Source organism: Narcine bancroftii, chromosome 7, assembly GCF_036971445.1.
Source record: "Narcine bancroftii isolate sNarBan1 chromosome 7, sNarBan1.hap1, whole genome shotgun sequence".
In the NCBI taxonomy this organism is placed as follows: Eukaryota; Metazoa; Chordata; class Chondrichthyes; order Torpediniformes; family Narcinidae; genus Narcine; species Narcine bancroftii.
In genome coordinates this window covers 35,375,824-35,396,126 of record NC_091475.1, presented here as the reverse complement: position 1 = coordinate 35,396,126, position 20,303 = coordinate 35,375,824, and the positions used below count along the sequence as shown (strand labels likewise).

The 20,303-nt window shown below is 38.9% G+C and overlaps 1 protein-coding gene across 6 annotated transcripts in view; it reads left to right on the top strand.

Annotated features, from left to right (window-relative positions):
* Window positions 1–20,303, top strand: part of vwa8 (von Willebrand factor A domain containing 8) — a 257,379-nt gene that overhangs the window by 129,057 nt on the left and 108,019 nt on the right. For all 6 annotated transcript variants that reach the window (XM_069889575.1, XM_069889576.1, XM_069889574.1 and 3 more), the window contains 4 exons: window positions 6,287–6,363; window positions 15,162–15,237; window positions 17,131–17,266; window positions 20,176–20,295. In XM_069889575.1, the coding sequence (XP_069745676.1) occupies window positions 6,287–6,363; window positions 15,162–15,237; window positions 17,131–17,266; window positions 20,176–20,295 (409 nt within the window). The remainder of the gene's footprint in view (window positions 1–6,286; window positions 6,364–15,161; window positions 15,238–17,130; window positions 17,267–20,175; window positions 20,296–20,303) is intronic.

Here is a 20,303-nt window from a genome sequence, read left to right as displayed (position 1 = left end):
ATCTTTTCTTATAATCTCCGCCAGTGGTTCAATTATTATTAAATATTAATTGGATAAAAAGCATGGGGGCAGGAACACCCTTGTCCACTCTATCTACTCAAGGAAAAACCACTGACATCTGACTATTAGTTATAATTTTGGCTTGCGGTTTATAATAAAACTTTTTTATCCAATTTATAAATATTCTACCTATGCCAAATTTCTCCAATATTTTAAATAAGAAAAGCTATTCCAGGCAGTCGAATGCTTTTTCTGCATCCAGGGAGACTTGTACTTGGATTCTGCTTTGATTTTGCCATATGTATATGTTAAATACTATTTGAAGAGTGTCTTCCTTAAACAAATTCCACCTGGTCTGTATGTATTAATTTTGGCAGATACTGTCCCAATCTATTAGCTAGTGCTTTTGCCACTATCTTATAGTCAGCATTCAAAAGTGATATAGGTCCATATGATGGGTCTCTTCTAATTTCCTTCGCTAGCACTGTAATTATAGCAGTTGGAAAAGGTTCTGAGAGAGTCTGAGTCTCCACTGCCCAGTCCAGTACATCCATCATAAGAAGTATCAAGAAATCTTTAAATTGTCGATAGAACTCAGGTGGAAACCCATCCTCTTCTGAGGACTTGTTAGCCTGTAAAATGACAAAAGCTTTCTCAATTCCTTTGCTTGTAAAAGGGACATCTAAATTGGCCTATTTTCTATCCTCTAGTTTTGGAAGTTCAATACTTGTTAAAAATTTGTCCATCTCCTTTTCATCTCCTAGTAATTCTGATTTGTATAATTTTGTATAATATTGTCTAAATGTATTATTTATTTCCTTTTGATTATATTTTAAAATATTAGGTGTTTTGATTGCATTCATCATCCTTGATGACTCCTCTGCTTTTACTTGTCAAGATAAAGCTTTGTGCACCCATTCTCCTAATCCATGGTATTTTTGCTTACTTTTTAATATTTTTTCCATTCTATACATTTGTAATGTGTAAAATCTATTTTTTATTCTTCATTAGTCTATACTTTTCTTGCAACCCCATTCTTTGATGTTCTTTTTCCAGCTTTGTTGTATCTTTCTCCAGACCATCCAATTCTGTATTATATTCTCTTTTGAGATTTTGTTTGCATAAGAAATCATTTGTCCTCTTAAGTAAGCCTTTAAGCGTGACACATATTTAAAAAGCTATTACCGGTGGAAGGGAGATTAGTTTCACAAAACAGTTCTATCTGTCTCTTAATGAACTCACAAAAATCTTTCCTTCTCAAAAGTGTGGCATTGAGATGCCATCTATACATATTTTCTTGTTTTTCCATTATTGCAATAGTTAAAATTAATGGCGAGTGATCTGATAGAAGTCTTGCCAAATATTCCGTTTTTATCACTTTACTTTTTAACTGGGCAGACATCAAAAACAAATCACTCCTTGTATGTGAGTCATGCACTCTTGAGTAGACTGAATAATGTTTCTTCAGAGTTAAGTTGCCTCCATATATCAATCCAATTTAAATCCTTCATTAACGATAGTGTCATTTTTGCAGCTTTTGCCCTTGTTACCGTTCTTACTGATTTATCCAATATTGGATCCAAACAGAAATAAAAATCTCCCCCGACCAATATATTTTGTCTTCCCTCTGCTGCTTTTAAAAAGTTACTTTTCATAAAGGCTTCATCGTCATAATTTGGTGCATAGATATTCATGAATATTCATGATTCTGCATAAATTTTTACAGTGTGCCATTACAAATCCTCTGTTTTGGTCAATCAATATGTCCTATTATTACTGTATATTCTTATTAATTAAAATTGTTACTTCTCTTGCCTTTGAGCCAAATGAAAACAATATTACTTGTTCCACTCATCCTCTTTTTAATTTAGCATGTTCCGATTTAGTAAGATATGTTTCTTGTAGAAAGACAATATTTGCCTTTAATTTTTTTAGGTGATACAAGACCCACTTCCTCTTCCCTGTTCCGTTTAGCCCATTAACATTAAGACTAATAAACTTAAATATTCTATCCATACCAATTTTTAAATAAATATTGTTTAACAGTGAAACATTTTTGGTTGTTTAAATTATACAGTGATCCTTCCCCTTTAAGCAATGTATACAATATCCCTGCCCTAACATAAACAGAAAATCCCGAAAGCCCACAAGAAAAGTCCATGGAATCTTCATAGGAAGAAGAACCCTTCCCTTTAGCACCATCTTGAAAAATTCTCCTCTCCTGGTGCCATTATCCCCCTTAGACTGAAGTCTCCTCCCTTCTACTACTACTTTTACCGTTTTTGCTCTTTTTCCTGAGCTCTCCGCAAACATTTCAATAATATTTCATTTTGGCAATAAATATAAGACAATTCAAAAATATAACTTTTACTTTGTCCCATTGTAAGTGTAAACATTTTTCTCAATCTTCTTATTTGGTAACCTTAATCTTTTCACAATCTTCGTAAAAAAAATTTTGCACCTTGTTCTTAGTCTTGAAAAATCGGCAATTACCTTCTGCTCCTTCGACCCTCATAGTTGCGAGGTATATTATCAAGTACTTCAAATTTTTAGAGCACTGTTGTATTTTTACATCATCAAACTCCTTCCTTTGTTTAATCAAAGTAAATCTAAAATCTTCAAAGAATAACACTTTTCATGGTCAATCTCAGGCGGACCATTGTTTGAGTATTCATACGCTGCTCCAAGAATTGTCTCCCGTCTTCAGTAATTCAGAAGTCTTGCCAGGACCAGTCATGATCGGTGATCGTTGATTGCTGGCCTTTCTGGGTCTGAGGGGCAGCTGAGCCCTTTCTATTTGTAATTTTTCTTTGAATTAATTTTTTCCCAGCACTTGTGGGATCCATGATTCAAAGAAGTTCACCGGGTCTTTCCCTTCGATCCACTCTTTCAACCCAATAACTCAGACAATGTTACATCTGCTGAAATTCTCCAGAACACCTTGTCTATACGAATCCCATTTCTTCACATCTTCTTCCATAGCTTATAAATTTCCTTGTGTTTTTGCCAAATCAATTTCCACTTGGGTCATTTATTGCATTAAGTCTTCAAGAATATCTTTAAATTAAGTCATCCTCTCTGACAAGTCTCTCATTGCAGTTTCGACATCTGTAAAGTGGTTACACAGATTTTCCATTTTCTCCAGTGTTATGGAGTCCAGAGGACCCCAAAAACCAACAGCAAAAGATATGCACCACAACACAGGGTTACTTAAACAAAAATAGTTTTTAATTATAATTGAACAAGAAAACAGAATTAAACTTTAACTTATTACTTAACCTACCTAACCTACTTAATTCCCCCCTCTAATACTAAGCGCAGGTGTGTATGTAATGTATATTTAAGATTATAAAAGTTCTTTGGATCACAGTCCAATCTCACTGGTTGCAGGCAATTCTTGTACAGAAGTTAGCATTAACAAAGTTCACCAGGCTTTGGTGTTTAACAGGCAAATGGTTATCACTCAGGAGGGTTCTTGCTGGTTTTCAGAGAGAGATTCCTTTTCCAGGACATCCGCAACTGATACCTTCTCAATCAGCCTTGCTGATGAAGCTTGTCCCCTTCGGGGTTCTCCAGATTATCCTCTTTCTTTCAGGTCACCTTTCAGACAGCCAACCTTCTCCTTTGACCAGACAGTTTTCCAAAAGTTTGCCAGCTTTGTCCTTCTGGAACTGATTTCTATCTCCTCTCTCTCTGTTTCACACCCTCCCTCTCTGAGAGCAAAATTGTTCTGGCCTGCCTGCAAAGATCACAGACTCTCCCAGGCAAGCTGTATGTTGCTACTTCGTTGCTCCTCTGCAAAAAGCACTGTGCAAAAGTCCTGCAAATATTCTGTGTTATAAAATGTTTGTGTGTAACCTGCTCTAGCAGTTCCTCCCAAGCCACCTCTAAATACTTTGTCACACTAGGATAATATTTAGATCTTGTCCCGACTCCCCAGCACTGCCAGGGACCGCTGGTTCCAAGGCCATTCTTGTGCCACTCCCTTTTGGGCTTTCTCTCAATATTCCTGGCTGAGTAGAAACTTCCTTGTTTTTTTTCTTTTTGCTGCCTTGATCTCTTGGTTCTTGCTTTATTCATTTTTGATGAAAAGATTCTTGGTTTTGAGATTTTAACCGTCGTTTTGATACTCCTCACGGAGAGCTCAACCAAAACATGTGTCTATAAGTCCTTCGCATGGCCATGCCCCTGTTAGGATATTTCTTAATGGCACATAAAAAGACAGGAGAAACTGCATTGTAGTGATCCTGTTCATAACTACACTGCAATCAAGTGCGACAGAGTACCAAGGAACAGAGAGAAATCAGATGGCTCAGTGCAAAGGCAACATAATCGTACTATTTTGAGCTTCATTTTGGAATCTGATAATGACAGGAAGGAAACTGTATTTGAATCTTGCAATGTGTGAATCTTATACTCGTGAATCTTCGACCTGACAGAAGAGGGGTGGGTTGAGCCTTGTAGTATGTTTGCTACTTTTTCAAGGCAGCAGGAGGTATAAATTGAGTTGATGGAGGGGATGTGTGTGTGTGTGTGTAGTGCAAAAATTAAACTGTACACAGTGTAACACATGTAAATGAACAAAGAACTGTAAACAGATAACTAATGTAAACAAACTATGGAATACATAGAGAACAAAAAGAAAATCAACAAAGTGCACAAGTAAGAGTCATTAAATGAGTTCCTGATTGAGTTTGTCATTGACTAATCTGATGTTGGAGGGGTAGCAGCTGTTCCTGAACCTGGTGGTGGGAGTCTTGTAGCACTTATGCACACATGTGCTGGGTGGTGAGGGTCTTTGATAATATCTGTGTCTCTCCGACTGCAGCGTTCCCTGTAAATATTATCAATAGTAGGTAGGGTTTTGCCTGTGATGTCCTTATCTCCTTAGTGACTTTGAGTGCAAGGTTGCCGTTGGTGCACCGTTCTACCAAGCTTTTAATCTTCATCCAAGTCTTCAGTCCCCTGTAGGAATAGTTTGGTATAGCCAAATATTGTACTGTTTCAACCAGCCTGGTGTTAATTTTTTTTCCTAGAAGTTAAGGCTAATGAACCGTATAAGGCTTTTAGACAACCATGGGTGCAAAAAGGAACAGAAATAGCTTGATCAAAATCCAAAACAAATTTCAGTTCTGCACAAATCTCTCCAAGCTGAGCTGTGTTTGCTCAATATACCTACAGAAGCCAAGAAACCTTGGTCCTTTCATTTAGTGATTGTCATAGACCACATAAATGGTCCCTTCAACCTCTGTACTGACTTTTTTGCCATCCTCATTAATGGCATTTGCACACATTAGGACTAATCCTCCTGTGCTTTGCTTAGTTAAATTTTTGTCTTTCCATCACCTATCCTGACCTGGAAGACCCTTCATTTGTCTTACTTGGCTGAATCCTGGGAATACCAAAACAATTATCTTTGGTCATAAACTTCTCCTGTCCCTTGAAACTGACTATTCCTTCCTAAGCTATAATCTGAGGCTGAACCAACCCTTCTTTAATCTTGAGTTTTTTCTTTGTCCCTGAGATAAGTTTCCAAATAGATATTTTCATCAGCAGAATTCCTCTTTCTCACCGAGATTGTTACCTGCAAACTGCCCATCCCCCAAACCATAATGACCATGGTACCCAACCGCCGCCCCCCCCCAAAGCCTCAGTCAAACAATTTCCCCCTGTGCCCTTATCCACATGATGACCCTGATCTCAACACCTCCTTCATCTCCAATCCATCTTAATCCTAACCTACAAACCCTCTCTTCAAACTCCAAATAGCTTGATCTCACTCGCCAAACCTTGGCCCAGTTCAGACCTCCCAAACTTCATTGCCCCACCTCTGACCCAACCTGAAATGTGTGGCACTTTCTGTAATGAAAGTTTAACTGCAGTTCTGGCCTTTGGTGCTGGTGTAGTTTGTATGGCCGGGCCTGTCTGGAATGATTGTTGGCATGCTCCAGAGTGAACACAAGAACCTCTGGGTAGTGCAGTTGCACAATCTGGGAAATGTGATTTTTGCCTCTATCAGTTGCAAGGATCCTTCCTTCTGGTCTGCAGGAACAAGCCATGAAGTTCTCAAAATTAAGGATCATCTTTATGATCAAAGATCATTCCATAATTGAGAGGTAGCAATCAAATGGTTACTTTTTAAATTCTGGATGAATTATTTACATATTGATGGCAAAGTCGCTTGATCTCACAGCCAATTAATTACTTTGTGTTCAGTAATAAATTAGGTACTGAAGTAATTTCTTGCAGTTATTTCTTGACAATATTTGTTTTTCTATATATATAGGGTGTGGGCAAGAACAAGATTGTTGACCATTTCCTGCATCTATTGAACAGGCCCAGGGAATACTTACAGCTTCACAGGTAACACTAGCAGAAAAGTGTCAATTATAATTTCCATTCTCCACTATATTGTTCAGAATGACCCTCACATGTATTTCTTGCTCCAGAGCTTTGTATTACTATTACCAAGATATATGAAGACCTGAAGAGTTGATTATATACTCCCTTTGATAACTTGAATACTTTTATGTCTCAGTTACTCCTGAAATATACTCAAGAATTGTTATCAAATAACATGGCAGCCAGTTTCACACAGCAAGTCCTACCAACAGCAATGTTACAATCAAACCTCGTGAATTTGGTTGAAGAATGAATGTTTGCCAAAATACTTCTTCAATCATTAACTTTTTAATGTCCAGAATCTTACATTGAATGTCTTACAAGGGTGTACTTTCTGATCCACTGGCCAATATTTTTCATTCAACTTATAGATTATCCAGTCTTGACGCTTGTCTTCTGGGATACCTCAAACCAAAATGAAGCAGTCATAGGTCTTCATTTGATGATCAAACCTTGTCTGCATGTTGCATATCACCCCATGTAAAAATAAAAGAAAGTTCACCTTTCTGAGACTTGTACCTAGTACAGACCCATGGACCCTACTGTTAAAAATTCAACAATTTCATAAGCTCTGCCTATGAAATTACTTTTTTAACCTATGGATGTGTTTGGAGTAGATAAAAGATTGATTGCCAAATCCTTTTTCTCTGTAGATACGAATTGTTCATTAAAAAAAGTAAACATCTTATTGCCTGGGTTGGAATGATGTAAAGACTCGCATCTTGGGTACTCAGTGGTGGAATTTTTCCTTGAAGTCCTATGGTTTTTTGTTACCCTTATATTTGGGGTTGTGTGGAATTCCAGAGTTTGTATAAGCTACTGTATAAGTGATATGAGTTTCTGCATTGCATCCTATATATTCAGAAATATCAGCCACTTAATGTAGTAAATACAGTCTAACAATGTGTACTGAATGTAATCTAGCAATTGGCTGACCCCAATCTAATAGCATGCGTGTACCTCAGTATACTTGTGAAGTTCAACATGTATTGATATTTCTTATTGTGCTCATTGCAGCCGCATGAGAACATCTCAGTACTGCTAATTTTAGCACCGAATATTGAAATTTAAAATTTTTGCTGGGTACTTCCATTCCAAAGTGTTGACAAGATACAGACAAAATTAATCACGGGCAGATGACACATTAGCTGCCACAGTGTATGAAGTATGGGTTTGTGAGTGCCACAGCGGCTACATGACAAACTCCACTTTATAAAACATATTACAGCTGGCAATGTAAGGCTATAAATAAGACTAAGTTAGCTTTATGAATTGTCCAATGAAAAGGTTGAGGTTGCAGGCTTTGAATGTTAACTTTTGCCTAGTCTATCAGAATGTATTTCCTGTCAGCACTATCGGCATTTTGTGTGGTATCTGAGTAATTTATTTGATGAGGAGGTAGAGAGCACCAATTAGTGCAGTAGATGCAGTGACTTTCCAACAATCTGCTATCTGATTGGGAGGAAATCCCAACCATTTGGCATCTGGATGAATCAGGATCAAGTTTATTGTCATGAACCATGTGTCATGAAATTTGTTGTTTTGTGGCAGCAGTATTGTGCAGAACAAGATGAAAAATTACTATAAATTACAATTTCCTAAATACAAGATTTTTAAAAATAACTAGTGAAAAATGAGGTAGTGTCCATTGTCTATTCAGAAATCTGATGGCAGTAGGAAAGAAGCTGTTTTTGTAATGTCAGGTGTGTGTCTTCAGGCTTCAGTAACCCCTTCCTGATAGGAAGGGAAAGTGCATGGCCTGGATGGTGAGGGTCCTTGAGGCTAGAGGCTGCTTTCTTGAGGCTTCACCTCTTGAAGACTAATGTCTGTGATGACGCTGGCAGAGTTTGCAACCCTTTATAGCCTGTTCCTGTCCTCTCCGTACCAGACAGTGATGCAGCCATTTTAAATGATCTCCATGTTACACCTGTAGAAATTTACAAGACGAGATGATTTTTCCAGTGTTCCTTTTGAACACAAGAGATCCAAAGGTTTCTTTAAATTCACATGGTTCATCAGAAAATTAATTATACCACTGTGTAACATTTGGAAAGAGTGACTTAAAAGTGGATTTGGGACTTTAACAGGAATTACTGTTCATCTAAAAGTATGGTAAATCTGCTAGTTGGAAACTACCAAAGCCCTAAGCATGCTCAGGTTTTACTGCCCTGCTTGGTTTAATCGGTGGAGACAGAACAGATGCAATTCAGTGCAAAGCATTACATTAATAGAAACGATACTAAATTACCCCTCCTATCCTGTCCTCTTTACACTGATTTTGTGCTAACCTTCCTCAGTCCTGATGAAGAATTTTGGCTCAAAACATTTCTTTTTGTCCAACTGATGCTGCTCGACCTACTGAATTCCTTCAGCAGATTGTGTTTGGCTTCAGATTCCAGCATTGACAGTCTCCTGTGTGTTTCTAAATTAAATGGTATGATATTGAATAGAAACTATTTCAATGGGACCTTTGAAGTTGATTGTGCACAAATGTTTTTGAGGGTGACAGGACAGATTAATAAAACTGCAGAGAAACACAAAAAAATGCTGGAATGTGATCAAACCATAGAAAACAGTGAATCAGGCAGCATCCATGGCTAGAAAGGGTCAGTCAAAACATTGTCTGATCACAATTCCCCATGGATACTGCCTGACCCGCTGAGCTCAAAGATTAATAAAGCTGTTAATACAGCAAAACAGCAAATGTTGGAAATTGTCAGCAGGTCAGGCACCCTCTGTGGAGAAAGAAACAGGGCTAATGTTTCAAGTTTATAACCTTTAATATGTCCAGAAATTAGGTGCCATAAAATAGCTGTTAAACCTGGACATCAGGTTACTAATACCGTCCCACAATAAGAAGGAAGGTCCATTGAAGTTAATGTGCAGCCACTTGGTGTAACGGTCAAAACATCAAAGAAGCTGGTTCTTCGACTAATTCCACTTGCTCTGTATCAGACCAAGAAACAGTTGAACGCCCAGTATGCAGAATAGATTGGGTCATGACACCATCTCAGCTTTGGTGCTGTTAGACTGCAGAATGTTCCATCAGATGCAGCTGCTGACAAGAATGTTATTTTAAAGAAAATATGAAGTGCATTTTTAAAAGGAATTCTGGAGAGTAGGTTGTAGGAGAGAGCAGCTGTACCACAAAGACTTCAGATGGAAAGTGCTGTAATTTGTATAATACAATGTAAAAAGGTAAAGTCCAACTTCAGGGAGTATTGGGTTGAATTAAATTCAACGTCTAAGTGCAGATGGACTCAAGAGTGAGGAGATTTTCCATAGCTACCAACATGACAAGGAAACAGAATCGGGAGAGACCAGCAGGAAGCTACAGGTGCTAGTTTCTGGAGCAAAGTGCCATCTGCTGGAAGAACTCATTTTGTGAAGCAACATCAGTGGGAGAAAAAGAATGGCTGACTTTACCACAGGAATCTTGAGCAAGGAATTGCTCGAGAAATTCAGCAAGTCCGATGGCAATGAGCTGTCTTGATCAAGGGTTCACACTAAAAACTTTGACTGGCAGTTTCCACCCATGGATGCTGTTTGATCTGCTGAGTTCCACCAGTATTTCTTTGCTCAGGCAAGTTAGACAGTCCAGGTCTGTTTTCTTAAGAGAAAAATTCAGATTTGACTGCACATTTTAAAGTCAAGATACAATGAGAAAGATTTTTAACAACTTCAAGTTTGCCAGCTTCTAATTATTTGATTTTTTTCAAAAACATGCAGTTGGTAAAGTGAAACTTTTGTTTTTGCCACATTCAAGGTTGAAGAGTGTAAATCAATGACAAATGAAACTAGGACACCTGCAGTGCAGCTGTGTTTCTAAAAATATCGGAGCATTATCTGCATTCCCACAGGTTATTTCTGGAATCTGCCTTACTGGCCTACCTTCCAGGGAATGAAGAATCAGGACATAGAGGTGGAAAAACCAGAAAGAAAATTAAAAGGCATTTTGAATTTTAGGATTAGCAAAGCAAGATTTTGCATTGATATTATGCTACCAAATACCTCAAAATGATTTATTGCCAAATGACGTTCCTGCTCCAATTATACATAGCAGGGATGGTGAGTAAATGGCGAGTGAACTTGTTCTGATTATATTAATTGTACAAGTGTACAATTGTCCAAACAATTTCTGGAATTACTGAAATAGAGCTGTTCTGTTTCTACCCCACCTAAAAGATAACACCTCTGTGTAGTGACTCCCTCAGTATTGTGCTGCAATGTTCAAGACTCATAAACTTCTAATTCTGGAAGTCTTAAAGATAATGCAGAGAGATTTACTGACATGGTACTTGTGATTGTGTAGTTGATTTAAGGAGATTGTAGAAAAACTAGGATTGTTCTTAATGCAGACAATGTTAAAGGGAACTTTAATAGTAGCGTTCAACATCATAATTTTGATATAGTTATTTGGGAGAAATTGATTCCAATAGCTTAGGAGGTAGAAAGCAGAGAACAAGTCTACGCTAATTGGCACAAAATCTATGTGACATTGGGATGAATTATTACATTGTGTGTTGTTACAAATTGATGTGCAACTGTCTGATGATGTATAAAAGGTAGGTCATTTAATATCAGATTTTAGAATTTTTTTTAATGAAGTAAAATCTATTGAAGTGTTGTGAAGAGGAGTAGATGTGTTGTACTATATACAAAAGTTTTACAAGATGCTGGTGCTCTGAATGACCACCTTTTATGCTGAAACATTTAATGGTTCTGTGACTTAATAGTTCATCAAACACTTGATGTGTTTCTTTTTATTGAATATTTTATTTTTGATTTTCAAAGACTCACACGAATCCAAACAAACAACACTGGTATAGAAATTCAGAGTCTATTTTTCCCCCCACCCCTCTCCCCTCCCTCCATATTAATATAAGAAAAAGATTATATAAATTAAACAAACATTTAAAAAAAAACAATAATTGATAAAGTCACAGACCCTTAAAGAAACTTAAGAAAAACTCAAAGTAACCTAAAATAAGAACGTTAAGGAACAAAATACAAGAGCACATCATCTCCGCCACGACCCACTTCATGTATCTCAATCATTTACTACTGGTATGGATTATTACCTTTCTTTTATTCAGAAGGGGACTTAATGTGTGTCTTGAGGACATGAAAAATATTGTAATAAATCCTTTTTATATCTATGGTATATCAATGCAAAGCCCATGCAACTCCATATCAAAGATTTATAATGTGGTGGAGGCTGGTGCAATAGGGACATTTAAAAGACTCGTAGATAGATTCACAAATATAAGAAAAACGGAGGATTATGAGTGTGATGTAGGAAAGGGTTAAAATGTTGTGGAGCAGATTCGCATAGGTTAGCACACATTTGTGGGCTGAAGGGCATGTGCCTTCACTGATTAGTTATAATCAGTTGCCCCCAAGCCACATGTTATTCTGTAATGCCCATTGTTTGTTCACCAAATCAGCGTTTTGGTGAACAAATCAGTTTCAACAAATCAATTGCATTGGTGCCTAGGGAATCACATGTAGACCAGATGATGTGTGACTGACAGATTCCTCTCCTGACCACTAGGGAACCAGTTAGGTGTTTACACATTGACTGCAGCAGTTCAGAAGGCACTTAATCTGTATGTATCTTCTCAAGAGAAATTAGAGTTGGTAATAACTAGATTCTACAAGCAAATAAAACAATAAACAAAGCAGCCATGGTAAACTGTGCAATGAGAGAGGACAGCAGGAAGAATATCAACATCACTTTTTTTTTGGATATTTTGTAAAGTTTCATTAATAGCCATGTTAACTGAGAGTTCCTTTCTGAAAATGCCAATGGGGACATTGTTGTATTAGATGAGGAAACGTATCAGTGGCTTCTATTTCAGATATCTGATTCACAGAGAATTAGGTAAAGCTGCTACCATGGTAGGAGTTCAGCTCTACGTGCCAGCATCCCTGCGTTGCTGCTACCATGGTAGGAGTTCAGCTCTACGTGCCAGCATCCCTGTGTTGCTGCTACCATGGTAGGAGTTCAGCTCTACGTGCCAGCATCCCTGCATTGCTGCTGCAGACACAAGTTCAAATTCAAGTTTATTGTTGCACTATACCTGGTCTAGTGAGAAGGGTTCTTATTGAAAACAGTCCAGCAAGTCGACTCTAACATGCACGCAGCCATGCGTGGTAGAAGAACAAGAGAACAATTACAGAGTGTCAGGTTACAGTGAAATAAACAATTAGCACCAAGCAAATTTGTATGAGATCACTATTGTAAAGTTCATTCAGGAACCTGATGGCTGCGTACATGCAGGTTTTTAAAAGAATTATACCCGGAGACTGCAAGCTAGAAAAAACACAGAAGCCACTCTACAGTCTGGTGGGAGTGAAATTGATGGTCTTGGGATCAGCAAAAGAAACTCTCTCATATAGAGCAGGAGCACCACAGAAGAAGTGTATGTGGTGAGAGACTTACAAGCGGCACTGTTGAGCAGACCAGCTTCAGTGAGACTCCAGCTAGTGGCCTGATTGGATGCCCTAGACCAGGAAATGGTCAGGAAGGCATACCCCAAACTTTGTGGACTCAGACGAGCAGAGAAGCCGTATGTCATTAAACTCAAGCCTGATTTAAAACCATTTTCACTGAAGGTACCTCGAACGATCCCATTGCCACTCATAGGCAAAGTGAAAAGAGAGCTTGAAAGAATGGAGAAGTTTGGAGTTATCAGTGGCATAGATGAGCCTACAGAATGGTGCTGTGGCATGGTGGTAGCACAGAAAAAGAATAAAGAAGATGTTCACATTTGTGTGGACTTGACACCCTTGAATGGATCAGTGTGCAGAGAAAAGCTTATATTTCCTTCGGTAGATCAAACCCTAGGCATGCTCACTGTTGGATGCGAAGATGGGATTTTGGCAAACTCCTTTGTGCAAAGAATCAGCTCTCTACACTACATTTATCACACCATTTGGGTGTTACTATTTCAGCCACCTACCCTTTGATATCTCCTCTGCCCCGGAACACTTCCAGACAGAATGGTGACTGAGGTTACCGCAGGTCTAGAAGAAGTTGTCTGCCACATGGACAATATCCTCATTTGGGGTAAACGAAGGACCAACACGACGCGAGGGTCTGAGCAGAAAGGGCAGGAGTCACTCTCAACATGAGATGTGTGAGTTTGGAAGGAGGTAGGTGAAATTTCTGGGGTACATCATCTCAGCAGATGGCATGAGACCAGACCCAGACAAGACAAGACCTGTGAGGTCAGAAGTTTCCTCGGTAGGGAAGTTCATACCAAACCTGGCTGAAAAGGACAAACCACTGAGAGACTTGTTGTCCAAGAAAAACCAGTAGAGCTGATGGAGCACAAAAAAGATTTATTATGATAGCCTTAGCTGTAGCAAAAAAATGTATTATGTCAACCTGGAAATTAGAAGATAGGTTGAGAATACAGCAATGGTACATAGAAATGAATAAATGTATTCCATTGGAAAAAATAACATTATAATTTAAGAAATAACATCACAGTATTCGAACAAATTTGGGAACCGCACATGGAACACAACAGAGAAGTCCTACCACGGACCTCCACCTATAAACATGTTGAAGAGTCTTTGCCATGCTTCTTGACATTCTCTGTGTTGGAACACTTCTCCAAAAGTGAAATGGATGCTCATGCCTTGTTGGGTCAAGTCTCATGATATTCATCCAGAGATTTTCAGGGTTTACACTGGGGGATTTCCAAGTAATGTGAGGGAGCTGTCTGAGAAGAACACAGTAAAAAAAACTACACTGGCTATCAGCTAAAACCCTAATGCTTCTTTTGCCAGAACCACCAAACCCTTAGTTTGCAGTATGGAAATATTATTATAGTCATAGAGTTAAACAGCAAGGAAACATACTTCAGCCCAACTCATCCATGCCAACCAAGTTGCCCATCTGAGCCAGTGCCATTAGCTTGGATTTGGCATTGATGTTTGGATCTTGGTTAATGCCAGTTGACTCCAGCACTTCATGCAAGTTGCAGAATGCTTTGGGACTTCCAGAGGATGGGTTAAGGCACTAAATAAATTTGAGGTTTTTTTAACAAATGATCATTGCAAGCTTAGAATCAGATTATAATGCAGCCCAGTGGGGTAAAGTCAGCTCTTTGAAAGAGCTTAATGTCTACTTATGTATTACTTTATTTTCTCTTTACACTAAGTTTTTTGACTTCTTATTACACTTAAATTATTGTTAGTGTGTTTTCTTTCTTTGGCTTGGCTTCGCAGACTAAGATTTATGGAGGGGTAAATGTCCACGTCAGCTGCGGGCTCGTTTGTGGCTGACAAGTCCGATGCGGGACAGGCAGACACGGTTGCAGCGGTTGCAGGGGAAAATTGGTTGGTTGGTGTTGGGTTTTTCCTCCTTTGTATTTTGTCAGTGAGGTGGATATAACTGGAAACCTGCAGTATGTAAGATTCATTGCATTTGTGCATTGTATTTATGAAAATGAAACCAATCTCTTCATTCATTCATTCGTTTATCCAATCAATCTTTCAAATCAGTTTTTGATAGAGAGTCCAAGCACACTGTCTCTTGTTTAAAGATATATATCACATTTCATTCAACTAGTTACTGTTATATATACAAATAAATATCGAATCTTCTCGATGTCTCGGTCTTTTGTTAAAAACTTATTTTAGTCCTTTGATATTTAGTCAAGATGTAATAAAACTCAGTTGTCGGTAAACTGGGTTCCAAAATCTTATTATTTGAAATTGAGATGTGTTGTTTTACTTTGTTGCAGGGATACCACTGTGCAGAGTCTCACTTTGCAGCCATCAGTTCAACATGGGGTCATCATGTATGAAGATTCTCCTCTGGTCAGTTTGAAAACAGCCATAATTTTCAGGTCAAGGCCCTTTAACAAGACTTGAGCCATTTTCCACAAGTTGGACCTTCTGTGCCTTGGTGATTCGAGTTCTCAACCAGATACTTATTGAATACTGTGTGACCCTTGGATTCTGGATATTTTATGCAAAAAGCATCCTTTACCAGTTGACTTGTTTTTAAGATGCTGCACAGAAAGCTATTGCCCATATCAGGCAGTGCATTTCTGATTCCAACCACCCTCCTGATTAAACAAAAATTTTTCCTCGTATCCCTTCAAAACTTCCTCACTTGAATCAGTGTTCTCTGGTCATGAATGACTGCTGTTCAGCAAAAGACAGTGAGCCAGGTCACCAGGAAAACCTCCTCTCTTCTTCAGGTTCAGCTCAAGATCTCTCACTTCTGCCTGAAAGTGGTCACCTTGAGCACCCGGTGACAGCCTTATTCTATAAATTTCTCTGTGCCTTTGACACATTCCCACATGCTAAGTACCTTGGTAAAAGGCCACAACCATGAGCCCATACCTGGCATGTTGTCAGTCAAGCTGCATTCCACCTTCTTACATCACAGTCCCACAACCAGAAGTATCCAGGCACTATCCTATTCCCCACCATTACTATGGAATTGCCCAGGCCTGACACCAACATGGGCAACACATCCACCCCTAACCAAATTTCTCTACAAATGAGTATTGTTCACCCAACCCTTCTTCATGCCTGTGTCCATGATTTCTCTCCCTAATTTCTCTCAAATAGGGGACTGATTGAACACCAGTAGCCTTTCTGTTGAAAGTACTCCCATTGTGCTGTTTACAGAGAAAGTACTCACATCTTGACCCAGAAACAATGAAATGTCAGTAAAATACCATCAAGTCAGGATGATGTGTGACTTAAGAAGAGCATTTGTGGGGGCAGAGGTGGTGGAAACTCCTGAAGTCAGGGTGTACGTGCAAACTCCACACAGTCATTAACAGAGGACAGGATTGAACCTACAACACTGCAACAGTGAGGCAGCGCTCTACTTGCTGCTGTGACACCACAGATGCTGCCAGAACTTTTGAGGTTTGCAGCATTTCCTGCTTCTATTAAAGCAAATTATGTGCCTTGGTAAATTTGTATCCTCTTTAGTCACCCACCCGCCATCTAATCAGGAATAAAGCAGAATGAACTTTTCACTTTACTGCTGAATGAGACCTGAATGTATACATCCCTATATCTAAGGTAGTCCAGGGGTGCTTAAAATGTCTGTAGCGAGTGGAAATAATTGTACCACCTGCTCACCTTCAAGTTGGAAGTTACAACAAAAAAGCTTTAGTGTTTAGATGGAAATTTCTTGCCGGAAACACCCACTCTATCAGGCAGCCTTCCATAACACCACTTGGAAGATTGAGCACCACTTGTAACTTTGAAATTCCAAGTGAAAATATCTTCTCCAAGCTTATGCTGTTGATTCCCTTCAGAAATTTAAAGACTTCGATCCAGCCTTTCTTCATATGCAAGTCCTGCCATCCCTGGTATCAATCTAGTGAACCTTCTCTGCACTCCCTCCATGGCAAGGATGTATTTCCTCAGATAAGGAGACTAAAACTGCACACATTACTCCAGGTCTCACCAAGGCCCTGTACAGCTGCAGTAAAACCTCTCTACTGTATTCGAATTCTCTTGCTATGAATGCCAACTTACCATTCGCTTTCCTTACTGGCTGCTCTTTCTTATGAAGAAAAGAGCCACAACGCAATTGCTCTTCCCTGATGATCAAAACCTCTCTGTTCGGCACCTTCTCTAGTGTCTCTATCTAGACACTCCATTACTTGGTGGGAAATTCTGAGGGTATATGGCTTCTTTGACAAGAAAGCAATAAATGCCATTTGTTTCCTTTGTGTCTAGGTGAAAGCTGTTAAACATGGACATATCCTGGTCATTGATGAGGCTGACAAGGCTCCGACCAATGTCACCTGCATCCTAAAGACATTAGTGGAAAGCGGCGAGATGATTCTCTCTGATGGAAGACGTATTGTTGTTGGTAAGGATTGCTGATTCTCTGCAAATCTGCGAGAAGAATGACAAACACAGTCTGCCAAAGAAAACAGGAAATGTGAATTATCAAATGTTTCTAATTGTATTTTTCATTTGTAGCAAGCTAAATTTATCTTATCATCCAATGACAAACTGGGATAAAATACAAAAATTCATTTTAAACCTTCAATATCAATGATAATCAGATGCAGCTCCGCATAATCCCACTTGAGTTGGGATTACAGAGAGGACCCATCATTAAAACGTGACATTTCACGGCCAAAATGTAGCTGAAATTAATAAAATAAATGTACAAGGGAAACTTAGAGTAAAATAGAATTTAGATCTGAAAGCATCTTTAATACAGTAAAGCAATTCAATGTGCTTTCTGGATGAAATTTCATGGGATGAAAATTTGAAACTTTGAAAAATGTTCAAAGAATTAGGTTTTCAAGATTTAAGATTCCTTTATTGTTGTGCAATAAAAACAAGTGTATTATTGCACAAAATTGCCTTTAGTCTGCCATAAGGCAAACAGATTCACCATCAGCAGAAATTGCCAGGCACCTCTTACAGTCAGAGAAAGAAAAGCAAATGAAAGTCCTGCCAGAGTCATTAAATGTCCATGGATTCACCTCCAGCTCTCCTGCAGCCTCCGCAGCCACGCAGATTCCAGTCCAAACAATTGGCAACCCAAGTTCCAGATACGAACCTCCAGCACAACTACGAACCCTTCAGCGTCCTCGGCACCCTCTCGCATCTTGGTTCTGATACCTGGTACCCCTTCAGCCAGTCTCCAGCAGCCTGCAGCCTGTGTGGGTTCATTCCCTCAAGTTGCCAACAGCATGTGTTCCTCAGTCACAGCCATGGTCACCTTCTCAAAAGGGGGGGGGGGGGTCTCCCTGTTTTTTTTGGTGACATGCACCAGACCCTCTGCTTCCTTAACGATAGTCTTAAAGGAGAAGAAAAAAATGAAGAGGTTGGAAGATTTAGGAATTCTGGAAATTAGGGACTTGAATGACAAAGTGACTACAATTGGAAAAGTGCCAAGGACTGAAATAGAATTGAATTTTTATTGTTACAAACACCTAGATGCTTAGTTTTGCATGCTATCCAGGCATGTCAACTCGTATTCTCCAGCAGGTAGTACAATAATAAACTAAAAATACAGGGTGTAGTGTTACAATAAATCAAAGAGTATAGGGTATGGTGTTACAATAAATCAAAGAGTATAGGGTATGGTGTTACACAAAGTGCAGGGTATGGAGGAAACTAAATTAAAACATTGCAAGAGCATCATCCTTTATAAATGAGAGATGCATTTAAGCATGAAAGAAACTGTCGTTGCATCTGGAGGTTTGTGTTTTCAAGTTCATGTATCTTCTGCCTGAGATGAGAGTATGACCCTGGAGGAATGGGTCTTTTGCATGTTGGTAGCTTTTCCGAGACATTGAGAGGTATAGACAGAGAGGATGGAAGAACTTGGTCATTATAGGACTGGAACTGATCATAGAGGGAAGATGTTTGAAAACAAATGTAAGGATTTTAAAATTGAGGCCTTCCTGGGCCAGTGGGTGTGTTTGGATGTTAGGCAAATGGGAGTTTGGTGTGAGAATTGAATTTATGGAATCCAGCTAATTCAAATAGTCATGCTAGGAAATAAAATGAGTGGCAGATGAGATGAGGCAGGGCTGGAGATGGATGATACTGTGGGCATGATGGATAGTTATCTGGTTAGGAGATCAACTTAGTGCTAAGAGTTTTGCAGATGAAAGGTAGTTGTTTGGTTAAAATTAATACTTAGTGCTGAAAATTGCAAAAAAAATTAGTTGATCCTAAGGCAATACACAGAGAGTGTGACCAGGAAATGGAGATTGTGGAAGAGGGAATGGAGAAGAAGGTTTAGCTGGAGAAACATGAAATCTTGAGTAAACAAAGAGAACCTGGAGAAACTCAGTGGGTCAGGCATTATCGATGAGGAAAAGTGATCATTCAAAGTTTTAAGTTAGGAACCGTGCAAGAAGGATTTACTGTTTGGGTTATGTGAAGGAAGATGAAATGAGGCTCAAATGGAACATGATCCCTTCGATGGATCAGGTAACCCAAAAGATCTGCTCCTTTGCTGCAACTTGCTGTGGGATTGGTGCACTCCCCAAATGTGGTGTTACTGATACCAACTTAGTTTTTTTTTTAAAAATGGTCTATTCAAACTATTCTATAAGACCTTGATTGCATTAGATCAGTGGTTTTCTAACTATTTCTTTCCACTCACATGCCACCTTAAGTAATCCCTATGCCATAGGTCCTTTGTGATTAGTAAGGGATTATTTAAGGTGGTATGTGAGTGGAAAGAAAAAGTTAGAAAACCAATCTTTTAATCGTACCTAATTGACTCATTATGTGCACGGTTTCACAGCTCCAAAGGAAATGGGCCAATGACAAATTTTCTCAAGAAAAATATTTCAGTAACAATTGGGTCTAGAGCAGAGGTTTTTTCTCACTCACACACCACCTTAAGTAATCCCTTACTAATCACAGAGCATCTATGGCACAGGGAATACTTAAGGTGGTATGTGAGTGGAAAGAATAAGTTTAAAAACCACTGTATTATATGATTCTCAGATGAGATGTCAATCATCTGTGAAGCTGACCTCTTCGCACTTCACCTGTTTCCTCCATGAACCCTTTGATCTGTATCTGGTCAAAAGTCCAAACAGAAATTTTCCAGACCTGCATGCCTTTATAGTTTCAGTTAATCAAGATTTACCCCCGTTCAAACCCTTCCATCAAAAAATATATTAAATATAGTGTTACCCAATGGAGCTTCTTACTTGAATACCTGCCCAAACCAGCGTTGAGGATATTAGTTGTTTTTAATTGCTAAGGAATTTGACGAATTACACATTGGTTTTTCAGATCAAGCTAGTGCTGAAGGGAGACCAGATGTCATAGTAGTTCATCCAGATTTCCGAATGATTGTTCTGGCAAATCGACCAGGATTTCCCTTCTTGGGAAATGATTTTTTTGGCGCTCTAGGTAAGAGT